The sequence below is a fragment of the Leishmania major genome, chromosome 32 (assembly GCF_000002725.2).
Source record: "Leishmania major strain Friedlin complete genome, chromosome 32".
NCBI classification, from domain to species: domain Eukaryota; phylum Euglenozoa; class Kinetoplastea; order Trypanosomatida; family Trypanosomatidae; genus Leishmania; species Leishmania major.
Genome location: NC_007273.2, coordinates 498988 through 516706, shown reverse-complemented (window position 1 = coordinate 516706; position 17719 = coordinate 498988). Strand labels below are relative to the sequence as shown.

At 57.4% G+C, this 17719-nt stretch overlaps 6 protein-coding genes across 6 annotated transcripts; all 6 read right to left on the bottom strand.

Moving 5' to 3' along the window:
- Positions 1-406: 406 nt before the first annotated feature.
- On the bottom strand, positions 407-2296 carry LMJF_32_1330 (conserved hypothetical protein; the record flags this gene model as incomplete). Its single annotated transcript, XM_001685397.1, has 1 exon — positions 407-2296. The coding sequence occupies one exon, from the start codon at positions 2294-2296 to the stop codon at positions 407-409; it is 1890 nt and encodes a 629-aa protein (XP_001685449.1).
- A 1259-nt stretch (positions 2297-3555) lies between these two features.
- Positions 3556-5187, bottom strand: LMJF_32_1320 (conserved hypothetical protein; the record flags this gene model as incomplete). Its single annotated transcript, XM_001685396.1, has 1 exon — positions 3556-5187. The coding sequence occupies one exon, from the start codon at positions 5185-5187 to the stop codon at positions 3556-3558; it is 1632 nt and encodes a 543-aa protein (XP_001685448.1).
- A 638-nt stretch (positions 5188-5825) lies between these two features.
- LMJF_32_1310 (conserved hypothetical protein) lies at positions 5826-6974 on the bottom strand (the record flags this gene model as incomplete). Its single annotated transcript, XM_001685395.1, has 1 exon — positions 5826-6974. The coding sequence occupies one exon, from the start codon at positions 6972-6974 to the stop codon at positions 5826-5828; it is 1149 nt and encodes a 382-aa protein (XP_001685447.1).
- An 878-nt stretch (positions 6975-7852) lies between these two features.
- LMJF_32_1300 (putative polypeptide deformylase-like protein) lies at positions 7853-8668 on the bottom strand (the record flags this gene model as incomplete). Its single annotated transcript, XM_001685394.1, has 1 exon — positions 7853-8668. The coding sequence occupies one exon, from the start codon at positions 8666-8668 to the stop codon at positions 7853-7855; it is 816 nt and encodes a 271-aa protein (XP_001685446.1).
- A 2698-nt stretch (positions 8669-11366) lies between these two features.
- On the bottom strand, positions 11367-13064 carry LMJF_32_1290 (conserved hypothetical protein; the record flags this gene model as incomplete). The annotated part of the gene is made up of 1 exon (XM_001685393.1): positions 11367-13064. One exon carries the CDS (start codon positions 13062-13064, stop codon positions 11367-11369), a length of 1698 nt encoding a protein of 565 aa, XP_001685445.1.
- Positions 13065-16331: 3267 nt separating this feature from the next.
- Positions 16332-16931, bottom strand: LMJF_32_1280 (putative RNA polymerase-like protein; the record flags this gene model as incomplete). Its single annotated transcript, XM_001685392.1, has 1 exon — positions 16332-16931. The coding sequence occupies one exon, from the start codon at positions 16929-16931 to the stop codon at positions 16332-16334; it is 600 nt and encodes a 199-aa protein (XP_001685444.1).
- Between the last annotated feature and the right edge of the window lie 788 nt (positions 16932-17719).

The following is a 17719-nucleotide window of genomic DNA, read 5'->3' as shown; positions in this document are numbered from 1 at the left end:
GGCGACGCCACGCCGTCCCGGACCTGGCCGCCGACGTCAGCAGCGATACACCGCCCAGGCTCCCCTCCTCCCCCGCCCCCTTACGTCGTAGGCGCCTGCCCGTGTCACAACCACAGGTGGTTCGGCACGTGGCGGAGGATAGCAGGGGGAGACTCGGGTGGGCTGCTGGGCTTCCCCAGAAGGAGTGGGGAGAGAGGGGGGAGGGCGCTGGGCTCTGAGTCAGCATGCGATGACGTGGGCGTCCCGTGATCGAGGGAGTAGAGCACCCGTTGCCACAGAATAAAACAGAAAGAGAGAGAGGGTGGGGAAGTGGCGCTGCCGCAGAGAGTTGTCACTGAGCCAGCAAGCAAGAAAAAAAACCTTCCGCGGTGATGCAGCGAACCAGTCGGTCGTAGCTGGAGGGATTTCAACCGAAAAGGTCTTCTAGGGTTTTGAGGAGGCACACCAGGGCCCGGCTTTCATTCGAACCACACCGGTCGAGGAGCTCGGCGTACTGTGGCTTGAACGGGTGTGACACGACATACTCCAGCGCCGTTGTGTTGCTGGAGGAAAGCCGGTAGAGTGCCATCAAGATCATGTTGAAGGACGGCTCCGGCAGCTGAAGTGCGCTGCGGTGGCGTAGGTTGTAGAGCAGAAGCGTCGCGAGTCGCAGCGCGTAGTGTTCGTCGGCCTGCTGCGTCATGTCACGCCTCAGGGGCAGATTGGAAGTGGCGACAATGCCGAGCGCTAGGTTCAAGGCCAGGCACGCGGCTGTGTACACGACAGTACTGCTGCTATCCATGAGGCCCAGGCCAACGATCGACACCCAGGCATCACGGTATCGAGCTTCGCTGTAGACGATAACGCCGTAGGCGCCGCAGGCAAAGTTGCACGCCAGCCGAAGGAACGCCACGCGCCCGTCGGGCAATAAGCGGGGAAAGTCGCGCGCCGCGAGCACCAGCATCGACATCAGTTTCGTGTGAAACACACAGTTGATGAGGCACAACTTATGCAGCACTGCCACTCGGAGCCCGTTGAAGATAGGCCCCCACGTCGCCAACGGGCTGCGCAGGAGTGACTCCGTGACTATCTCCACGTAGTTCAACAGCAGATTCGGCGGAAGAGAATCAGTGCCCTCCATCAGCGCACATGCCATCCCCTCCAGCACTGTCAATGCAGCTGGCTTCATGTGCTTTCTCTTGATTAGGCCCTTCACGTATGGGCTGAGGTCAAGGACAAGTCGTTTTGCAAGGTGGAGGTCGCTGGGACGAAAGAGCACTGCTGCCGTCGGCGGCAGTGTCATAACACCGCAGGCTGTCGAGGCGCTGAGTTGCATATCGATGCTGCACTGCCGCTCCAACGTGCGGGAGCGCATCTGCCGCGCGACGCTACTCTGCATGCCGTGGGTGGTGAGAGTCATGACCTCCGCAACGGAAGCACCAACCTCCGTCTTCACAAGATTGTCCACGGTGCTGAAGAGATACATTGGAATGGACGCGCTTTCGCCAAGCAAAAACCGCGCGGCCTCGTGGGAGAAGTGATGGCAGTTGTGCCGCACTGGGTGGTAGTCGTGGATCTGATTAACGTGAATGGCCCGCACACCGATCCACCGGAAGAACTCTGAGACGGGCTTCTTTGTCACGCCGAGGTAGTGCGTGCGGTACTTGTTACCGAAACGCGTGCGGCCCGCCGCGGCGATGCCGATGCCGCCCTCAAAGTACACCTCAACCCCGTAGCATACAATGCCGGAGTGGTAGACGCCGGGAATTTCTAGGCCAACCAGCTCCTGCGCATACCGCTTCAGATGCCCATGTGAGAGGTCGTAGACGTGCAGCTCCACCACCATGTCTCTGGCGGTCGGTTTGCATCTGTCAAGCAAAAAGCTCTGGCCATCGCGCACGGCTGCCCCGGGAACTGACGCGTCGTTTGGTGGACGCAGCGCCGCTGCTCGGCGTAAGCAGGGCTTCCGGGGGACTGTGGCCAGGGGTCGATTTGCACAGGTCGTCGCCTCTACAGGGACGCAGGAAACCGAGAGATGCCGCGATGACCGCGGCGTCATGACGCCAGTGCGCAACGGCACCTCTGTCGTCGTAAACCGCAGAGGCGGCCCCATTTCCTCCTCCACTACTTTTTCCTTTGAGGCGCCCTTGTCGACAGAAAGGTGCAGCCGGCTTTCGTCTGACTTGCGCAGTGGGGTGGGGACCGTCTTGGAGGGCAGAAGCACACTCTCCGACGGCGGCAGCGGGTCTGCGTGCTGCATCTTCTCGTAAAGGGCTGGATCCGACTTGGGGCTCGCGACCTCCGTCGTGTGCGTCATGGTGCTTGTGAGTCAGAGACTCTAAACGGTCGTTGATTAGTTTCTCTTCGTTTACGTCTGATTCGTCGCCGGTTACGCGGAGCGGCGGCGTTTCGCACACATATATCTATACATGTATTATCGGCACGACCTCTGGAAAGGGGTGTGGTGCCATGCGCCGCGATGAAAGACAGAAGAAGCCCTCTCACACGACAGGGATGCGCAGGGCGAAGAGAGAAAGGCAGTAGAGACGAGTGACACGACAGGTTAGCGAGCCACATGCAGGCTCCACAGCGGATGGACAGTGGCGGTCCACAACCACACAAAGTACTTCCTTCGGGCATTCGTGAAGGTCGCGCGCCAGCGGAGGGTCTATGACGGGACGCCCAAGCACCCGCATAACACTGGAGCGGAGGAAAAGCAAAAACAACGCTGCATACAAGAATTCGTGTTGGTGACGATGGGGAGTTGTTGCAGAAGAGACAGCATCGTCCCACAGGAGCAGGTTTCGTTGTGCATGAAGCTACGCTGGGAGACGATGGTTCGCCCAGCACAACCACAATAAGGCATCGCTCTCTTTCCCCGTCCTTTCCCTGGGTGCCCACGTCTGTAGCGACGTTAAAAAAAAAGGATAAAACGCGATGGGACACATTTCTCAAGGACGCCGAAGCGAATACGTACACAACACACACCTCCGTGCTTTACATGAAGCGCATCCTGGCAAGCTAAGAATCAGCTCACCAGAAACGGGTGACAAAAACGGGGTGGTGATGGTGGTGGTGGTGGTGAGGGGAGGAGGAGGAAGTCAACACCACGATCCCCACCAAAGGAGAGAGAAGGAAAGACATGGACATGCATGTCAGGTCCGACACGCACACACGCGCGCGCCCAGACAAAAAAAAGAACAGAAAACACACACGCCCAGAGGACTGCACGAATGCTCCATTTATCATCTCCAAAACGTCTTTCCTCGGCGTACCTGAAACCACCGCCACCACCACATATATCAATGCGGCGGGCGAAGACGGAGAGAGGATGAGGTGGAAGCTCGTCGCATTGCACATTGATGCCAGTATTCCAAGCAGCAATCATGTCATCGCATACATGAGCGGCACGCGCAAACGAAAAGGGGAAAACACATAAGAGGTAGAGAAGACTGCGCAAGATATTCCTCATACAGGGAAAACTCGATGAGGCGAGCGCGCTTGCTTGCGCGCCGATCGAATCATGTGCACCCGCTGCTTCCACTTTCACGTGGAAAGAAGGCGAAGAGTCGCTTCTTATGCGACGACGTCGTTATCCTCATCAGCCACCCCGTCTGCCGAAAATTTCTTGCTGATCATCATGTCGCGAATCGTGTCGCGTAGCTGACGGCGGTGTACCTCCTGCTGGTCATGGTAGTAGCGCGACATGCCGGTGGCCGCGCGCTTCGTCTCGATGTACGCGTCCGCCTTTGCATGCCGCACGGCGCTTCGGTGGAGGACGCCGTTCAAATGCGTTTCTTGCTGCCGGTGGGCCGCCACCTGCTTCCAGTCTGTGATTAGCCGCTGCGTTCGCAGCGCCTCAGCAACGATACCCTTCGTCCTCTCGCGCTCCCGCTCCAGCACCTCTTGCGCGTGCTGCGCCTTTTCCTCGATCGCATACGCCCGTTCCCACTCCGACTCCCGTAGCTGCTGTTGGAGCGCCGCTCGGGATTCCTCGCGCACCATCTTGCTCTGAAGGCGGTCCTCGAACTCGGGAGCTACGCCGATGGATTTTTGATACTTGAGCATGTGCTCCAGCGTACCAAGAGTCGCCACCCCCTCCATTTTCTCGTCGATGCTGCGGCCTTGCTCGTAGCGCTCGCTCAAAAAGCGCAGATGCGCTTGCGCTACTCGATGTACAGCTGCCAGCTCACGACGATTTCGCAGCTCCACAGACTGGTGCAGGTGAGTGGTGGCGGGTTTATGCGCAGGGGAGGAGGACAGAGGGGGGAGGGAGGTGCTGCGTCCTGGGGCGGAGGGCTCATTCGATCGCTCCTGCTGCCTTGCACGTAGTCGCCGCGCTGATTTCTTGCTATAGCGAGAAAGCTCCTTTTGCGCGGCGGCCAGTTCTTTCTCCTCCATGCTTAGCGTCTCGAGCAAGCGCGGGAAGTATGCTTGCGGGATACTTGGCGGCTGTGAGCAGAGCTTGTGTGCCCGCGGCAGTTCTAGCGAGTTGACCACGTCGTATTGCGTCCAGTCGTTCGGCAGCTGCTGCGTCGTGCGTTTCGCGTCGACAGCGAGCGCGGCATTATCGTTTGTAGCTGTGGTGCCCGAGCCCCTCCGTGTCTCGCCGCCCGCGTCGGAGGAGGCTTGCGTGGGCGGCGGCGGCAGCGGTTCAGAGTCTGGCGCCCTGCTGAACGGCGTGTCCGTCACTGGCGTGGGCGATTCATCGTTCTCCGTGGCGGCGGCCTCTGCAGCTGCCTCGCCGCGTGGGCCGTCCGGAGCGAATGGTGGTGCAGGCGGCAGCGGTGGTGGCGGCTTTCGCATGCCGCGCTCGTCGACCTGTCGCTCCTCGTCACTTTCACTGTCTGTGTCAAGTGCCGCGGCGGCCTCTTCCAGTTGCTTTTCTGTGAAGCGTGGGCACGGCGCCGCGCCTTGGCAGACGCGGCGCCGTTCCTCCCACAGCGCCTCTACTTTACCCTCCGCGATCAGCTTCGATTTGGCGCCGAGCAAGGTGCGAAAGGTGCCTTGGCGACTACGTTCGCACATGGTGTACCGCACCAGCAAAACCTGCTCACTCTCATCCCCCGTCTGGAGAAACATTTTTTTGGGCAAGTAGAGAAGGTTTTCCGGAAGAATGCCGTACATGTCGCACGCCAGCATTGCGGCCTTTCCATCAAAGCCGAAGAAGTTGACGTATATGCCATCCTCTACGCCGTCTCTGTTCATGCTGAGAGAGAGAGAGAGGTGAGTGCCGACGTCTACAACGAGCACGAAGTATACGGTTGTGAGTGCTGCGTGCCCGGGGGGAGGGGGGGGGGCGACTACGCTGCTCAACACTTCACTTTTGTCTGTCGCATGAGCTGCATGTGTGTGTGTGTGTGTGCGTGTTATCGGGATGCGCAGGAGGAGATGTCGGGTGCCGGAGAGAGGAAGAGGAAGTAACGCAACAACCCAGTGAGAGAGGCGGCCGCAAGGACTGCTGGCGCACATGTTACGATACGGACGCATCCCTGGCGAAACTCTATCGCGCATTGCTCTTTGCCGCTATCCTTCTCTGCATCGTCGCAGTCAAGGGATCTTCGCAGCAGATTCGAGCTGCTCACAGCACGCTGAGACGCGCTGCACCACTTGACATGTGCCCTTTAAGGGCAGTGACGGGTAATGGCGTCCTCTAAGCGTGCACGAAGAACGAAAAAGCGTTGACGCAGCACCGGCAGCACGTACGAGAAAAATACGCAGCGTGTCCGACTGAGGTAGCGCACTGAAAAGCACGCATAAGTGGAAGCGAGAGTCAGAACTGGGGGGGGGTGAGAGTGGTGGTTGCACCAGCAAGGGCACAGCCCACGCGGGCCTTCCCTGGCTTGCTAGCTGTCGTCTTCGTCGCTCACGACAATATAGTGCTCTTCTGCTGTGCACTCGAGCTGCTGCTGTTGCAACTGCTGCGTAGGCGCCGTCTTCGACGCTGTGGCCAAGGAGACGACTATCGTGGGCGTTTCCAGTGGTGAGTGATCGCTGTCGAGTCGAGGCCGCTTTCTCCATGTCGCCTCCCCTTCGTCCTCGTCATCGCAATCAGCGCAGAACGCGCAGCTACCGACCACGTTATCATCGTTGCGGAAACCGCAACGTGGGCAATTCCAACCACCACCATCCTCGTGACCCGAAAGGCTATGCGGGACGCAGTCCGGCGCGTCGTCATCATCCACCTCAGATTGCCCCTCATCTCGTTGCGGGAAAGTGGTGTTGTGAAGTGAGAGAGCTAGTGGATGCGATCCCAGCGTTACGGTTGCTGCTAACGGCGGCGTCCGCGCAAGACGTCTCTCTGCCGCGCCGGCAAGGATTCGGCGCAGCGCGTCCCGTGTCGGGGTGAAACCGATCGGGGCGTCGTACTGGCGGAAACCGCCGCCGCCGAGGCGGCGACCCTCTCCAGGAAAAGCCGCACTGCTCGGCGGCGAAGAGCTGCTGCTGGAGACGGCGCGACCGGCCTTGATGACGGTTTGTGCGACATGGCGACTGCCCGTGCTCATCCCACCCCCTGCTCCCCTACCGCCTCCTCTGGCGCCCCCGTTACCGAGGCGACGGCCTCCACCTCGAGCGCTACTGGCCGTTGCTGCAGTCCTGCCCTCACGACCAGAGCGACTTTGCTGAGACGCAGTGCCGGTGCAGCTCATGGGTGTGGAGGAGATTGCCGGGTAGAGCCGCATGCCCTGCTGGATCATGGTGATTTCCAGCGCCTCGCATTCCTTGACCAAATCGTAGTAGAGGTTCCAGAAGGCACGATCGTGCCGCGAGTGCACACAGTGCGTGAACTCGTGCAAGGCTGTGCACAGCACTTCATGAAATGGCAGGAACTCGTTTTTCTTGCCGGGAACACGGAAGCGAATGCATACCTCGCTGCCGGCATTCACATTGAGTCCAAGCAGTGTGGCTCCGCGCGGGTAGAATTCCTTGATGAGACCGATGCGCCAGCCGCGACGCGGGAGCAGCACACGGGCACGATGCAAAACGTGTTCCATATATGATCGCGCGACATCGTCGTGCTGCCAACCGAGAGTGGATGATGACCCGACAAACGGGAGTTGGGCCAGAAACGCAGACGACATTTCTGTCACACAAGAACTGTTATGTGAACGGGTGTCTTGGTGATGGCCACTGCGCCACAGATACGTCCACAGTGCGCCTATTGCATTCTATGCACGGCGCTGAATTCCGCCGCCAAACAAATCAACAGGTGAGCAGGATGACGAGCAACGGACCCTCAGGAGCATCCGTAAAGAGAAAGAGAGAGATAGGCGGAGACAATGAGACACTACGATCGACGAGGCATGAGAAGCAGACATGAGAGTGGTCGTGGGGCGACAAGCGCAATATGGCGCTTGAAAGACTGGCACGCAAAGATAAACGGCCACACAGAAAGGAAAAATAAAGACAGCAGCGCACGACCACAAATTCGCCGAGTCCGCCTACGGGACGGCGCATCCACGCTGATGAGGGCTTCGTGTGACGCCTTTTGAACTGCTATTCAAAGAGCACATGTGAGAAGACATCAAACCAACAACATATCGCGCACACACACACACACACAGACACGAAAATGGTGAACAATAAACCCGACCGCACCTGGGCGGCGTCGTGCTCCGTGACCCTCTAACACACACACACACACACACACACACGGTGCACAAGCAAGCGCATGCGGCGTGCAGTGGTGCGGGAGCGGAAGACCCATCACGACCCCCCCTCCTTCCCACAGAGCGAAAACGCGCTAGGCGAACATGACACGCGCTGCTATTACCACCGCCACCACCAAGCCTGCAAAAAAGCACACCCGAATAAACTGCAAGCGAGCAGCTGCGCAGCACAGTGCCGTCATCACCATCACCTCATGACGACCTCACTGTCCGATTTGCTCGTTGCTAAACTCCTCCCTGACGTTCTGCGCGTACCACCACTCCATGCCCGGCGGAATCACCGTCTCGTTCTGCACATAATCGAAAAACTGACCAGGAGTGGTGACGTACGCCTCGGCAGACGGGAAGTTGGCGGGCCACAGGTATCGCTGCGCCATCGCCACCGAGCTCACAACAAACTCTGGCCCGACCGCTTGATGAAAGATAGTCTTGCCCATCAAGTGGTCCAGCTCGTGCATGAGGCAGCGTGCTCGCATGCCGTCTAGCACCTGCACCTTGTGGTTGCCGTGCTCATCGTACCCACTGCACGTGATGCGCTGCGGGCGTACCACCCACGCCGTCGCCGTGCCGCACGAGATGCAGTTCTCCCACATGCCGTACATGGGCGCCACCGCGTTGCGATCGTCGTAGCCGGGAACTGACGGGTTCACCCACACCTCGTACTCCGTCTCGTCTGGGTTGCTCTTGATGAGAATCACCGCCGCGTCCCAGTGCGCTTTGGGGGCACTGAACGACAGGCAGTGCAGGCCTGTCGCCAACTGGTTCAGATCCATGAGACTTGACATGAAAACCGGGGAGAGGATCTGTGACGTCGGTACGGGCATGACGGGTCTGGTCATGGAGCGATGAGGATAGCAAGCGACCCGCCGGAGCGCCTCCGCCTCCTTCTCTAGTTTCCCCTCAACAGTCTCTTTGAAGCTGGGCGAGCTGGACAACGGCGCACCTCCCGCGTCGACGCCGCCGCGCAGAAGACTGGTGCCCCCGCACACGAGGCGACGCCACGGCACACAGCGACGCATGTGGCTGGCGCAGCTGACCTGTAGCTGAGCCGCGGACAAAAGGCAATGCACCAAACAAAAAAAAATGTCCGTTACGTAGAGAAGAATCACAATACTCGGAGTAGATCACCGCGCTCTCCGTTTGACAGTGTTCGATAACGGCTGCCCCCCTAACGAGGAAAGGAGAGCAAGATCACACGCGCTCGAAAAGTCATATACTCGCCGTGATGATGCACTCCCACATCACAGCAGTGAGTGATACTGCCTGTGCGTCCGCCACAAAAACGGAACAATGAAGGGAGTTGAGAGGTGAGCAACTACATGCAAGTTCGACCATGGCGAAGCTCGGCAGGGATGTGGTCAGGGGTGTAGCAGAGGGCGAAGAGAGAAGAAGGAGAAGGGGGTGGATGAACGGAGGGGGAGGGGGATGATCAAGAGTGCTGTTTCGACCAGAAACATACCCTCTACACACAATACAAACCGCGGACTCCACAGACGAGCCCCTACAACAGCGAGGAGGCACATTTTCGCAGCAGTGCTCCGTTTGTGCACCAGGGAGTGCGTCAGCGTAACAGAGGTGCCGCAGCGGAAGTGGTTTTGATCTCGCTCAAAACCATGCGGTACATCACTTACGTGGCCTCACTGCACCCCTCTTGAGTGACCGTGTTAGTTTTCGTTTCTCTTCTCACACTCGCTGGCTGCACCATCATTGTCACGGAGGAGTCGGTGTACAAGATGAACGGCATTCAAAATGGTTCGTTAGTGCAAGCGTCTGTAGTCACTGTCGAGCCCACAGACAAAGCCCCGTACGCTTCCTCCCCCCCACTCCACCCCACAAACAACAACAAACAGAGAGAGAACGGACAAAGGCCGAGGTCGATGGAGAGCGCCCAGGCACGAAGCAGACGTGAACGGCTTGTGCATCAAAAAAGCGAGACCCACGAAACGCGAGCAGACACACAGATAATATATATATATATATATACTGCCGCTCCGGCCTGCTTTCTGCACGTGCCGTAGACACCTGCTCATACCATGACAAGAATGCCGCCTCCCCTTAAGCACCAACACCACTGCGACACCGCGTCTTGCTCACTTTTGTGTGTACTTCACTCCGTTCGTACCGGCAGCTTGTGCGGTGTGCCCCCCTCCCCCCCCCCAAAAAAAAACACGCTGAATCGTCAACGAGACGAAGTCAACCGGTGCGCGCTTCACAGAAAATAGGTGAACAACACAACAACAAGTTGATGACCCTCTCGCACACACGCACACCCGAGCAAGCACCCATGGCTGAGAGTGTGTTTGCGACCAGCGCTTGTCGCTTGCTGCGATGTCTTGACGTTGCGCCACCACATCGATGGCACTGCAACCGTGAGGCAAACAACATGCCACGGTGCCTTGCTTTACACACGCAGTCCACCATCGCAGGTCTAACAACACGTGCATGACGAGAATGAGAACATCATCAGCTTCTCGTCCGCGAGGGGATGCTTGGCCGGAGCACAGAGACACATGGAGAACTCCTCCAACACACAGGCAACCAACAAAGAGAGGGAGAAAGGCAAGGAGAATCGAGCTTTTGATTAATAACGTAAACTCGCCGGCATCAGCGGCTGCCTTTTGGAGGGCGGCTACAGAGAGCGTTGAGGACCTGAACAACATATACGCGCACCTGCACGCCTCAACGCTGAGGTTCGCACTTACCCCACTGTCGATCAATGCCACCCTCACACACTCGCATCAGCTTCTAGACGTCGTCACAACAAGAGAACAAAAAATAGGGGAAGGGGAAGGGAGAAGGGGGGGGGGCAGCAACAACAAAGATCTGACGCTAAAAAAAAAAGAGAGAGGAGGGGGAGGGAGGGGGGGGGAGCAAACGCCTTCATGGCAAAGACAAGACGAAGCAGAAAACAGCGTAAATTACCACCATACCGATCAGATCCACGCCACTGTGGTGTCGTCTACTCATTCCCTAAGACGACGCAACCGGCGAAGACAACGACGAAAGAGGCAAATAGAAAGAACAAAGCACAACCATGGAGCAGGGGAAAGGAGGAGGAACACCGGCAACACAAGGAGGGGGGGGGTGCTCAACTGCTTCTTGCTGTTCTGCTTGTGCGCACGTGTATCGTCAAGACGCATGCGTTCTACGCACAACTGCAATCCAACCTCGTCCCCATTCCTTCCCTCGCAACTCCCAAGACAGCGCTGCTCGAGACGGATCGCGCCACTGACGTACACCGCACAGGGGCATACATGACGTATGAAGGCCATGGAAAGGATGCAAAGAGGGAAGCGCCGGTCAACTGAGGAGCGGCAGATGGTGCAGCCTGGGCGAGATGACAACACACGGAAACATTCTTCGACGCCGCCAGTGAGAAAGCTTCAAAAATGAGCAGCGAAACGGCCACAAAACAAAGGCGTCGAGGAGTGGGGGGGGGGGGCGGAGAGACACAGAGGAGCAGAGGGCGGGAGTGAGCCTAGGAGCCACACACGCCACCGCTCTCCGCCCCACTCACCTACTCCGATGCATACGGAGACACCGTCACAAAACACCTTATCGATAGGATCGCTGCAGGCGTAGCGAGGAAAACAGGAAAACGACATGCGTTCGCTTACAAGTCACGTGTGCGGGAAGTCTCTATGTGCTTGTATGCGTGCATGAACGGTTCTTCATCTCTATTTCACATCTCCGTTCGTGCTCTTGTCACCTTCGGAGTTACACCCGGCACGTGCCGCTGATCCACTCCTTCACGGTACGTGTGGCGAGGCTGAAGTCGCGACGGTAAGGGAGGAACATCGCTTCCTCGAGCAGGGACACGGCACACAGCGGCTCGGCACCTTCGCGGTTGACCAAGCATTTGCCACACAGTTGCAGGAGGTGGCGCGCCTCCTCCAGCCGCTTCCCCGTGGAGTCCTGCCGTCGAAGCAGGAGCTCTACGTGTGCCTTGATGTTGGCCTCCCAGTCCAGCACCCGCGTGCCGCGGTCCCAGCGAAAGAGCAGCGGGCCATCGCTGAAATCGTTCACAATGTCTGAGGTGAACAGCGGGTCCACACCCGTGAGCAGACTCACCACCATCAGCCCAAAGGCCCACGTGTCGGCCGTTTCGCTGAAAAGACCGTGCGGCGACTGTCGCGAGGAGGGCGGTAAACGGCGGACATCCATGCTGCGCGACGGTGTGGGCGTGGATGCGACAAGCTCAAAGTCGCAGAGGGCCACATCGCCGTCGTAGGAGAGCAGAATGTTGTCCAGGTGGAGGTCGTTATGGGTGTACCCAGTGGAGCCGTCGCCGTGAGGGAGGCGGTGATTGAGAAAGGCCACCGCCTCGAGCATTTGAAAGACGATTGCGGAGATCACTGGAATAGACTGGATTGGTCGATAGGTTGCAGTGAAGCGAAACGTGCTGCTGTGTGGATTGCAGAGTCCAGTGCTGCTGTCGGCGTCCTCGGCGTGCAGGTTCGCGTTGTGCGACACGGTCAGCGAAGTCGGCATGGTTGAGGCAGCGGCCGGTGAAGATGTGGGATTTGCTAGGCTCTGCAGATACTCCTTGAGGCTGCAGTTGTAGAGCGGCATCAGCAGCCCGACCTGTTCGCCACGTGCTAACACGACCGCGTCGGGTAAAACCAGGTGCAAAGCAGCGTAGCGGACCTCCTCCGGCGTCAAAAAGGGGCTGCTGCTGCTCTGGCAACGCTCGCGGTGGCGGGTGCACCGGTACGCCGTTGACACAAACGAGAGCTCGTCCTTGGAGATGTGAGTTGGATACTTCTTGTAAGCCTTCTTCACTTCTGAGCAGCGCAGGCCTTCCGGGAATGTCGGTTCCCGGGCGAAGCTTGGGGGCTGTGTCCACATGCGCGACAGTGGCGGGAGTGGCACGCAACACACAAAGGAGCCGCGGTCGCCGCCGTATCCGATGACGTCACCCAAATCGCCAAGTACCTCCTCGTCGACGCATGGAAAACTGCCCTCACTGTCATCTGTGGTTGTAGTGGATGACGGAGGCGAGCTGTTCAGGCTACAGTTGTTCGCCGCGCCGTTTGTTTCCAGGGCTGCGTAGTCCATGAGACCGCTTGCGCTCCCCATAAGAAAATGCTCCAGCGCTGCTGTGGCGACCCTGTCGTCGCTGTCGTCACTGCTGCGGTCATCGTCCTCGACGTCGTCCTCCACCAGCGGCTTATGGAATGGCGGGAGAAGAGCGTCAGGGTGCGAGTAACGCTGCTGCGCCGCACCGTCACCGCCGATGGTCGCTCTGGTTTCCACAACATCGCTGTCGTTGCAGTCGGTGCCGAAGCTCCTGCTTCGATCCTTGTTGTTGATGCATTCGTGACTTACTGGTGAGTGAACATAGTACCCGTTCATCTTTAGGTGGTCCTCACAGTCAGCGTAGCGGAGGTCCAGCACGAAGTCGCCAGAACTCATGGTCAGTAAACCCCGGAGCAGCGGATTCTTGCGGGGGCGGACAATGATGCACGATGCCCAGCGTCACCACCAGAGAAGGAGCGGATAGTAGGAGCACCCGAGCCGGTGCCGATGCTGAATGCGCACACTACGAGACCAAACCAACACGAAAAAAAAGAAAGATGCGTCGCTCTTCCCTTCTCGCGAGCTCATGAAACGAGTTCGTGGTGGGTCTGAGGAGAGACAAGAAGGCGAAGAAAGATAATACAGTACACTGAAGACAGCAACTGAGCACCGACAACACAGGGTCCAACACAATTGGTAGGAAGGAGTAGGGAGGCGCAGGCCTGGTGGCTGCTTGCTGCTGCAGTCTCCGCTCACAAATAGTTTCGCGTTTTCCACCTCGAGTCAGTTCAAACGCCCAACGAGAAACGAAAACCGAGTGGTGCAGAGAAGGAAAGAGGCGGGAGGAGAACCGTCCACGCATACCTCAACAACAAGTTTGATCTGCACGGAGACACGCGCAGTGGCTCTCCCGTGCAGATGCCGCGCAGGCACACGCACAAAGAAAAACCAACAACGCCTCGGCAATGGCACAGAAGGCGGTAGGCTAGAGGGCGCCAGAAGGCATACACACTTTTCGCAGACCAGTTGAAGCACTGTCACGCGCAAGCGCTCAGGCAGGCTCACATATATATATATATATATGTATGAACCGACAGGGGGAGAGAAAATCGTGACGAGCGGGTGCTAAGCGAACGAGGGAGAGAAGGAAGCCAGATACTAGTGAACGAGTCTGTACAACAACAAAAATATGGAGGAACAGAAGAGATGCGAGGAGAGGCAATGCACACAAGTCGTACAAGGTACAGAAGCGTTGCCAAGTCGGTGATTGGCGTGGAGGCAGGACACCGAAAAAAAAAAAACGAGGGCGCCTTTTCCCCTTTTTTGTTTCTTGGGATGCCGTACACAGGCCGCCCCACCTGCCCTTTCAGCGCAACGAATAAGAAAAAAAAAACGCAGAGGCGGAAGAAACAACAAGATGTGACACGTGCTAACTCCGACGTGCAGAAACCTTTTCTGCTGCCTGGCGTCGCAAAGTTCACCAGCTGCTCACCTCAAGCGACTCTCTGTCGCAAAGTAGCACATCCAAAAAAAAAGAGGAAGGCCGCACACCCACACACACGCGGAGAGAAAACAACAACAACAATAACCACCGACCGCACACACAAAAGAGAAGTGCTCTGACTTGTACGGCACAGCTGCAGCGAAAGCAAACAAAAACAAAAAAAAGAAGAAATAATGGACAGCTCAAAGAGGGTTGGAGGTGGACAGGAAGGAGAGGGAGTCAGCTGATGTGGAAAAGAGGGAGAAGAGGCTTTGCGAAGACAGCGACAGGTTACAGCAGATACCATACACACGCACATACAAATACGTCCAGGGAGATAATGTTCTGCGGCGATCGCGAGGGGAGGGGAGAGAGAAAGCAGAAAGAAGCTAGAAACGAAGAGTGAAGAGGAACACAATCAGCCCGTACCAATCAATGCGAAAGTACACCGGCACAGAATCCCATACATACACACCCGAATTCCACACAGTCACGCGTACAACAGCAGCAGCAGCAGCAAACGAACAAAATAACTAAAGAAAGTGAAACGTGCACCAGCGTTGATATGTGAAACGAAAGCTGGTGTGCGTTGGACCCGTCGAATACCTTTATTGTTTTTTTTTTCGTTGTACGATGCTCGAGAAAAAAAAAAGCTGCACAGGATTGGAGGGCATGTGGAAGATCGAGAAGCGAGGAAGCAACGACGGATGTGGCGAGATGGCGACAGTGGCGGGTGAATATGTGCGCGTGGGGGCACCGAGATGGAGAGAGAGAGAGAGACACACACACACACACATGCATACATGTATACGCGAACATAGATGGGGAGCAGTAAGAGGAACGGTTAGAGAAGCAGAAAGCGCATCAGCACTGCTTGCCCATATGCCACCCTCCGTATGCCCGGCTGAGCATGGAGGCGGTGGCTAAATCCGCTGCCGTTGCCGCAGCAGATAAACGAGCCATGCAAGCTCGAGGCTGTGCTTGGCACGAGTGAGGATGCCGACACCGTCGTCTTCACTGTTTACACCGCAGTGAAGTTACTTGGTCTTCTCGCTTGCTGCCTTGTTTTGTTTGATGTTTTCGTGCAACAGCCAATGTGAAACTCTCTTTTCACTAAAAGTTACTTCGACGGCAACAGTGTACGTCATGAGAATGCGAAGGGCACACACACACACGGGAGAACGGGAGAGGGGACGAAAAGGAGAAGAGGCAGAAGCTAGCCGGTTGCCTGCTTGCATACGCATGAGTCATGCATGAATAAGCACACCGGCACCTCGCGTCTCTTTGCCGACGTGAGGGACCACCGCTTAGCCGTACCGCTCGCCGAGATCGCTCCTTTGCGCGGCGGACGGGCGCACATCGATGGTAGAGAATCGCCGTGCCGGAACATCGCTCAGGGCTGCGCGGATGTTCTGCGACTTGTGCACGGCGCGGCGGATTTTCATTTCGTTCTGGTTGCTCACGTACACAGCCCTCCAGGCGACGCCTACGAGAAGCACCACGGAGACACCAATGACCGCCTTCTTCCAAAATGTGGTTCGCGGTGACGGCGACGGTGACGCTGCTGCGTCCTGCGATATGTCTGATGACATCGCGTGTGCGCCAGAACCGAAACAGTCCTTTGACTTGCGTCAAGTGGCAAAAAACATGTTTAGAGGGAGAGGGGGGAGGAAGGGGCCAGTGAGAATGAAAACGCGACAATCGCGAGAGCGTGCGGGTGTTCGCATGAGTGGCAACATCGCCCTCGTGCACGCAGGAGAAACGGGGAACATCCCTCAACTCTACACCAGGCATGCGAGCCGTTGTAATTGTACACGGATGGGCAGAGGTACGCACTCCCTACACATGCATACTAGACTGCGTTCTCAGCCATTGGTGCTGCATCTCTGGAGTTTTGTGCTCGGCGGGTCTCTCTCTACAACAGGACTTACCTTTTCACGCAAATACTCACGCACCCGCGACGGCAGCCAACAACACAAACACAGCTGCAACGCCTTGGCGGATCTCGCAACAAACATGGGCGCTTCCACGGCAACGGCGAAGCACAAACAGGTGGAGGCTGGCGGCACAGAGGGTAGACTCCCTTTCCATTGTGGTTTCGTGCGCACCTGGTGCTGTTCGGCACCACCTCGGAAAGAGAGTATGCTCCAACGAAGGCGGCGGCCGCCTGGAAACTCGGTCTAATAGCTGCCGACGCGTGGACCCAGAAACGGGGCACCGATGGTGCCGACCGCCATGCCACGTTCAGATTGCGGGGTTTCCGCGATGACGCGCAGGCGCACCATCGTATCCTTCTTGATGGAGCGGCGATCGTCGTTGCTGACCCACGCGGCTGTCTCCGCTTCAAAAGACCACTCCGACTTTCCCGTCTTCATGTCCTCGCCCATTTGGTTGCGGTTCACAAAGAGCTTATTGACGCCATAGACGCTCGCCCAGAAGCCTGTCTCGTCCACATCGCTGACCAGCAGGTCCAGCACCTCACCTCGGTGCAGCTTCAGCACCATCGCCTCATAGGTGAGCCGGAATGACACACTTCCGTCATCGAGCACCTTGCCTTGCAGCGTCTCCGCATTCAGGATATCTAGCACGGCAATTACCACCGCCGACGACTTGCTTGCCGTGACGTAGTCGAGTGCGATACTAGCGATGCTGTCTGGCGACGGCAGCGGCTTTCCCTCGACCGCCTCTCGCAGGAAGGTCAGAAGACTGCGATTCAGCGTGTTGCACAGGTCCGCCGGCTTTACATTTACCGTTCGCTGAAGGACGATCTTGTAGAACATTCTCTTATCCTCCTTTGTATGATCATGCGCGCACCAGTGTGTGCGTCTCGGTGTCTGCGGCGCACCCTATATGGAGCGATCTCACCGTTAGCTGGCGCAACTGAACAGCTCCTGGTCGCAGCGCAAGAGGACACTAGCAGCGACACCAGAGACGAATCGAGGCGAGGCGTCGTGACACCACACCACCAGTCCTTTAGTGCACACATGGGAGAGGTGTAGATGGACAGAAGGACGCCGTGAAATGCCGCAAGAGGTAGTGAGGAGCAAAGAACGGGAAGAGGAAGTTGGTTGTTGTGGTTGCATGGGATCCACATGAGCTCACGAAGCCGATACGCATCTATTCAGGAAGGGGCACGTGAGGCGAAGGGATCATAAAGAATCTGAACATTCTTTTCACTGCCGTTCGTATAATGGTGCGCGAGTATCTCATTCATGCCCACAAGCTACACAATGAGGGTGAGCTTCTGTTGTCGCCTTGACGGCGGTTGCCTAACTCGACGACAACTGACGGTTTTTTATTCGCAGCCTTCGCTTCTATGCGTTCGGCCAGGGAAAGATCACATCCGCTGTGTCGATCAAAATCAAAATTGCTTTACTCGTAGGTGGCCAGAAGAGAGCCAGAACGTCCCCGAGTCCGAAAGTGCCACGACAGGAACTAGCAGACGTGCAGATGAGCACACGCAAACGTTTGCTACAACAGCCCCCGCACAGCTGCTGAAGACACTGTGAGAAACGAAGCAGACAAGCAAAACAAAAAAAAAGCAAGCAGTGCAATACGCGACGTGGCA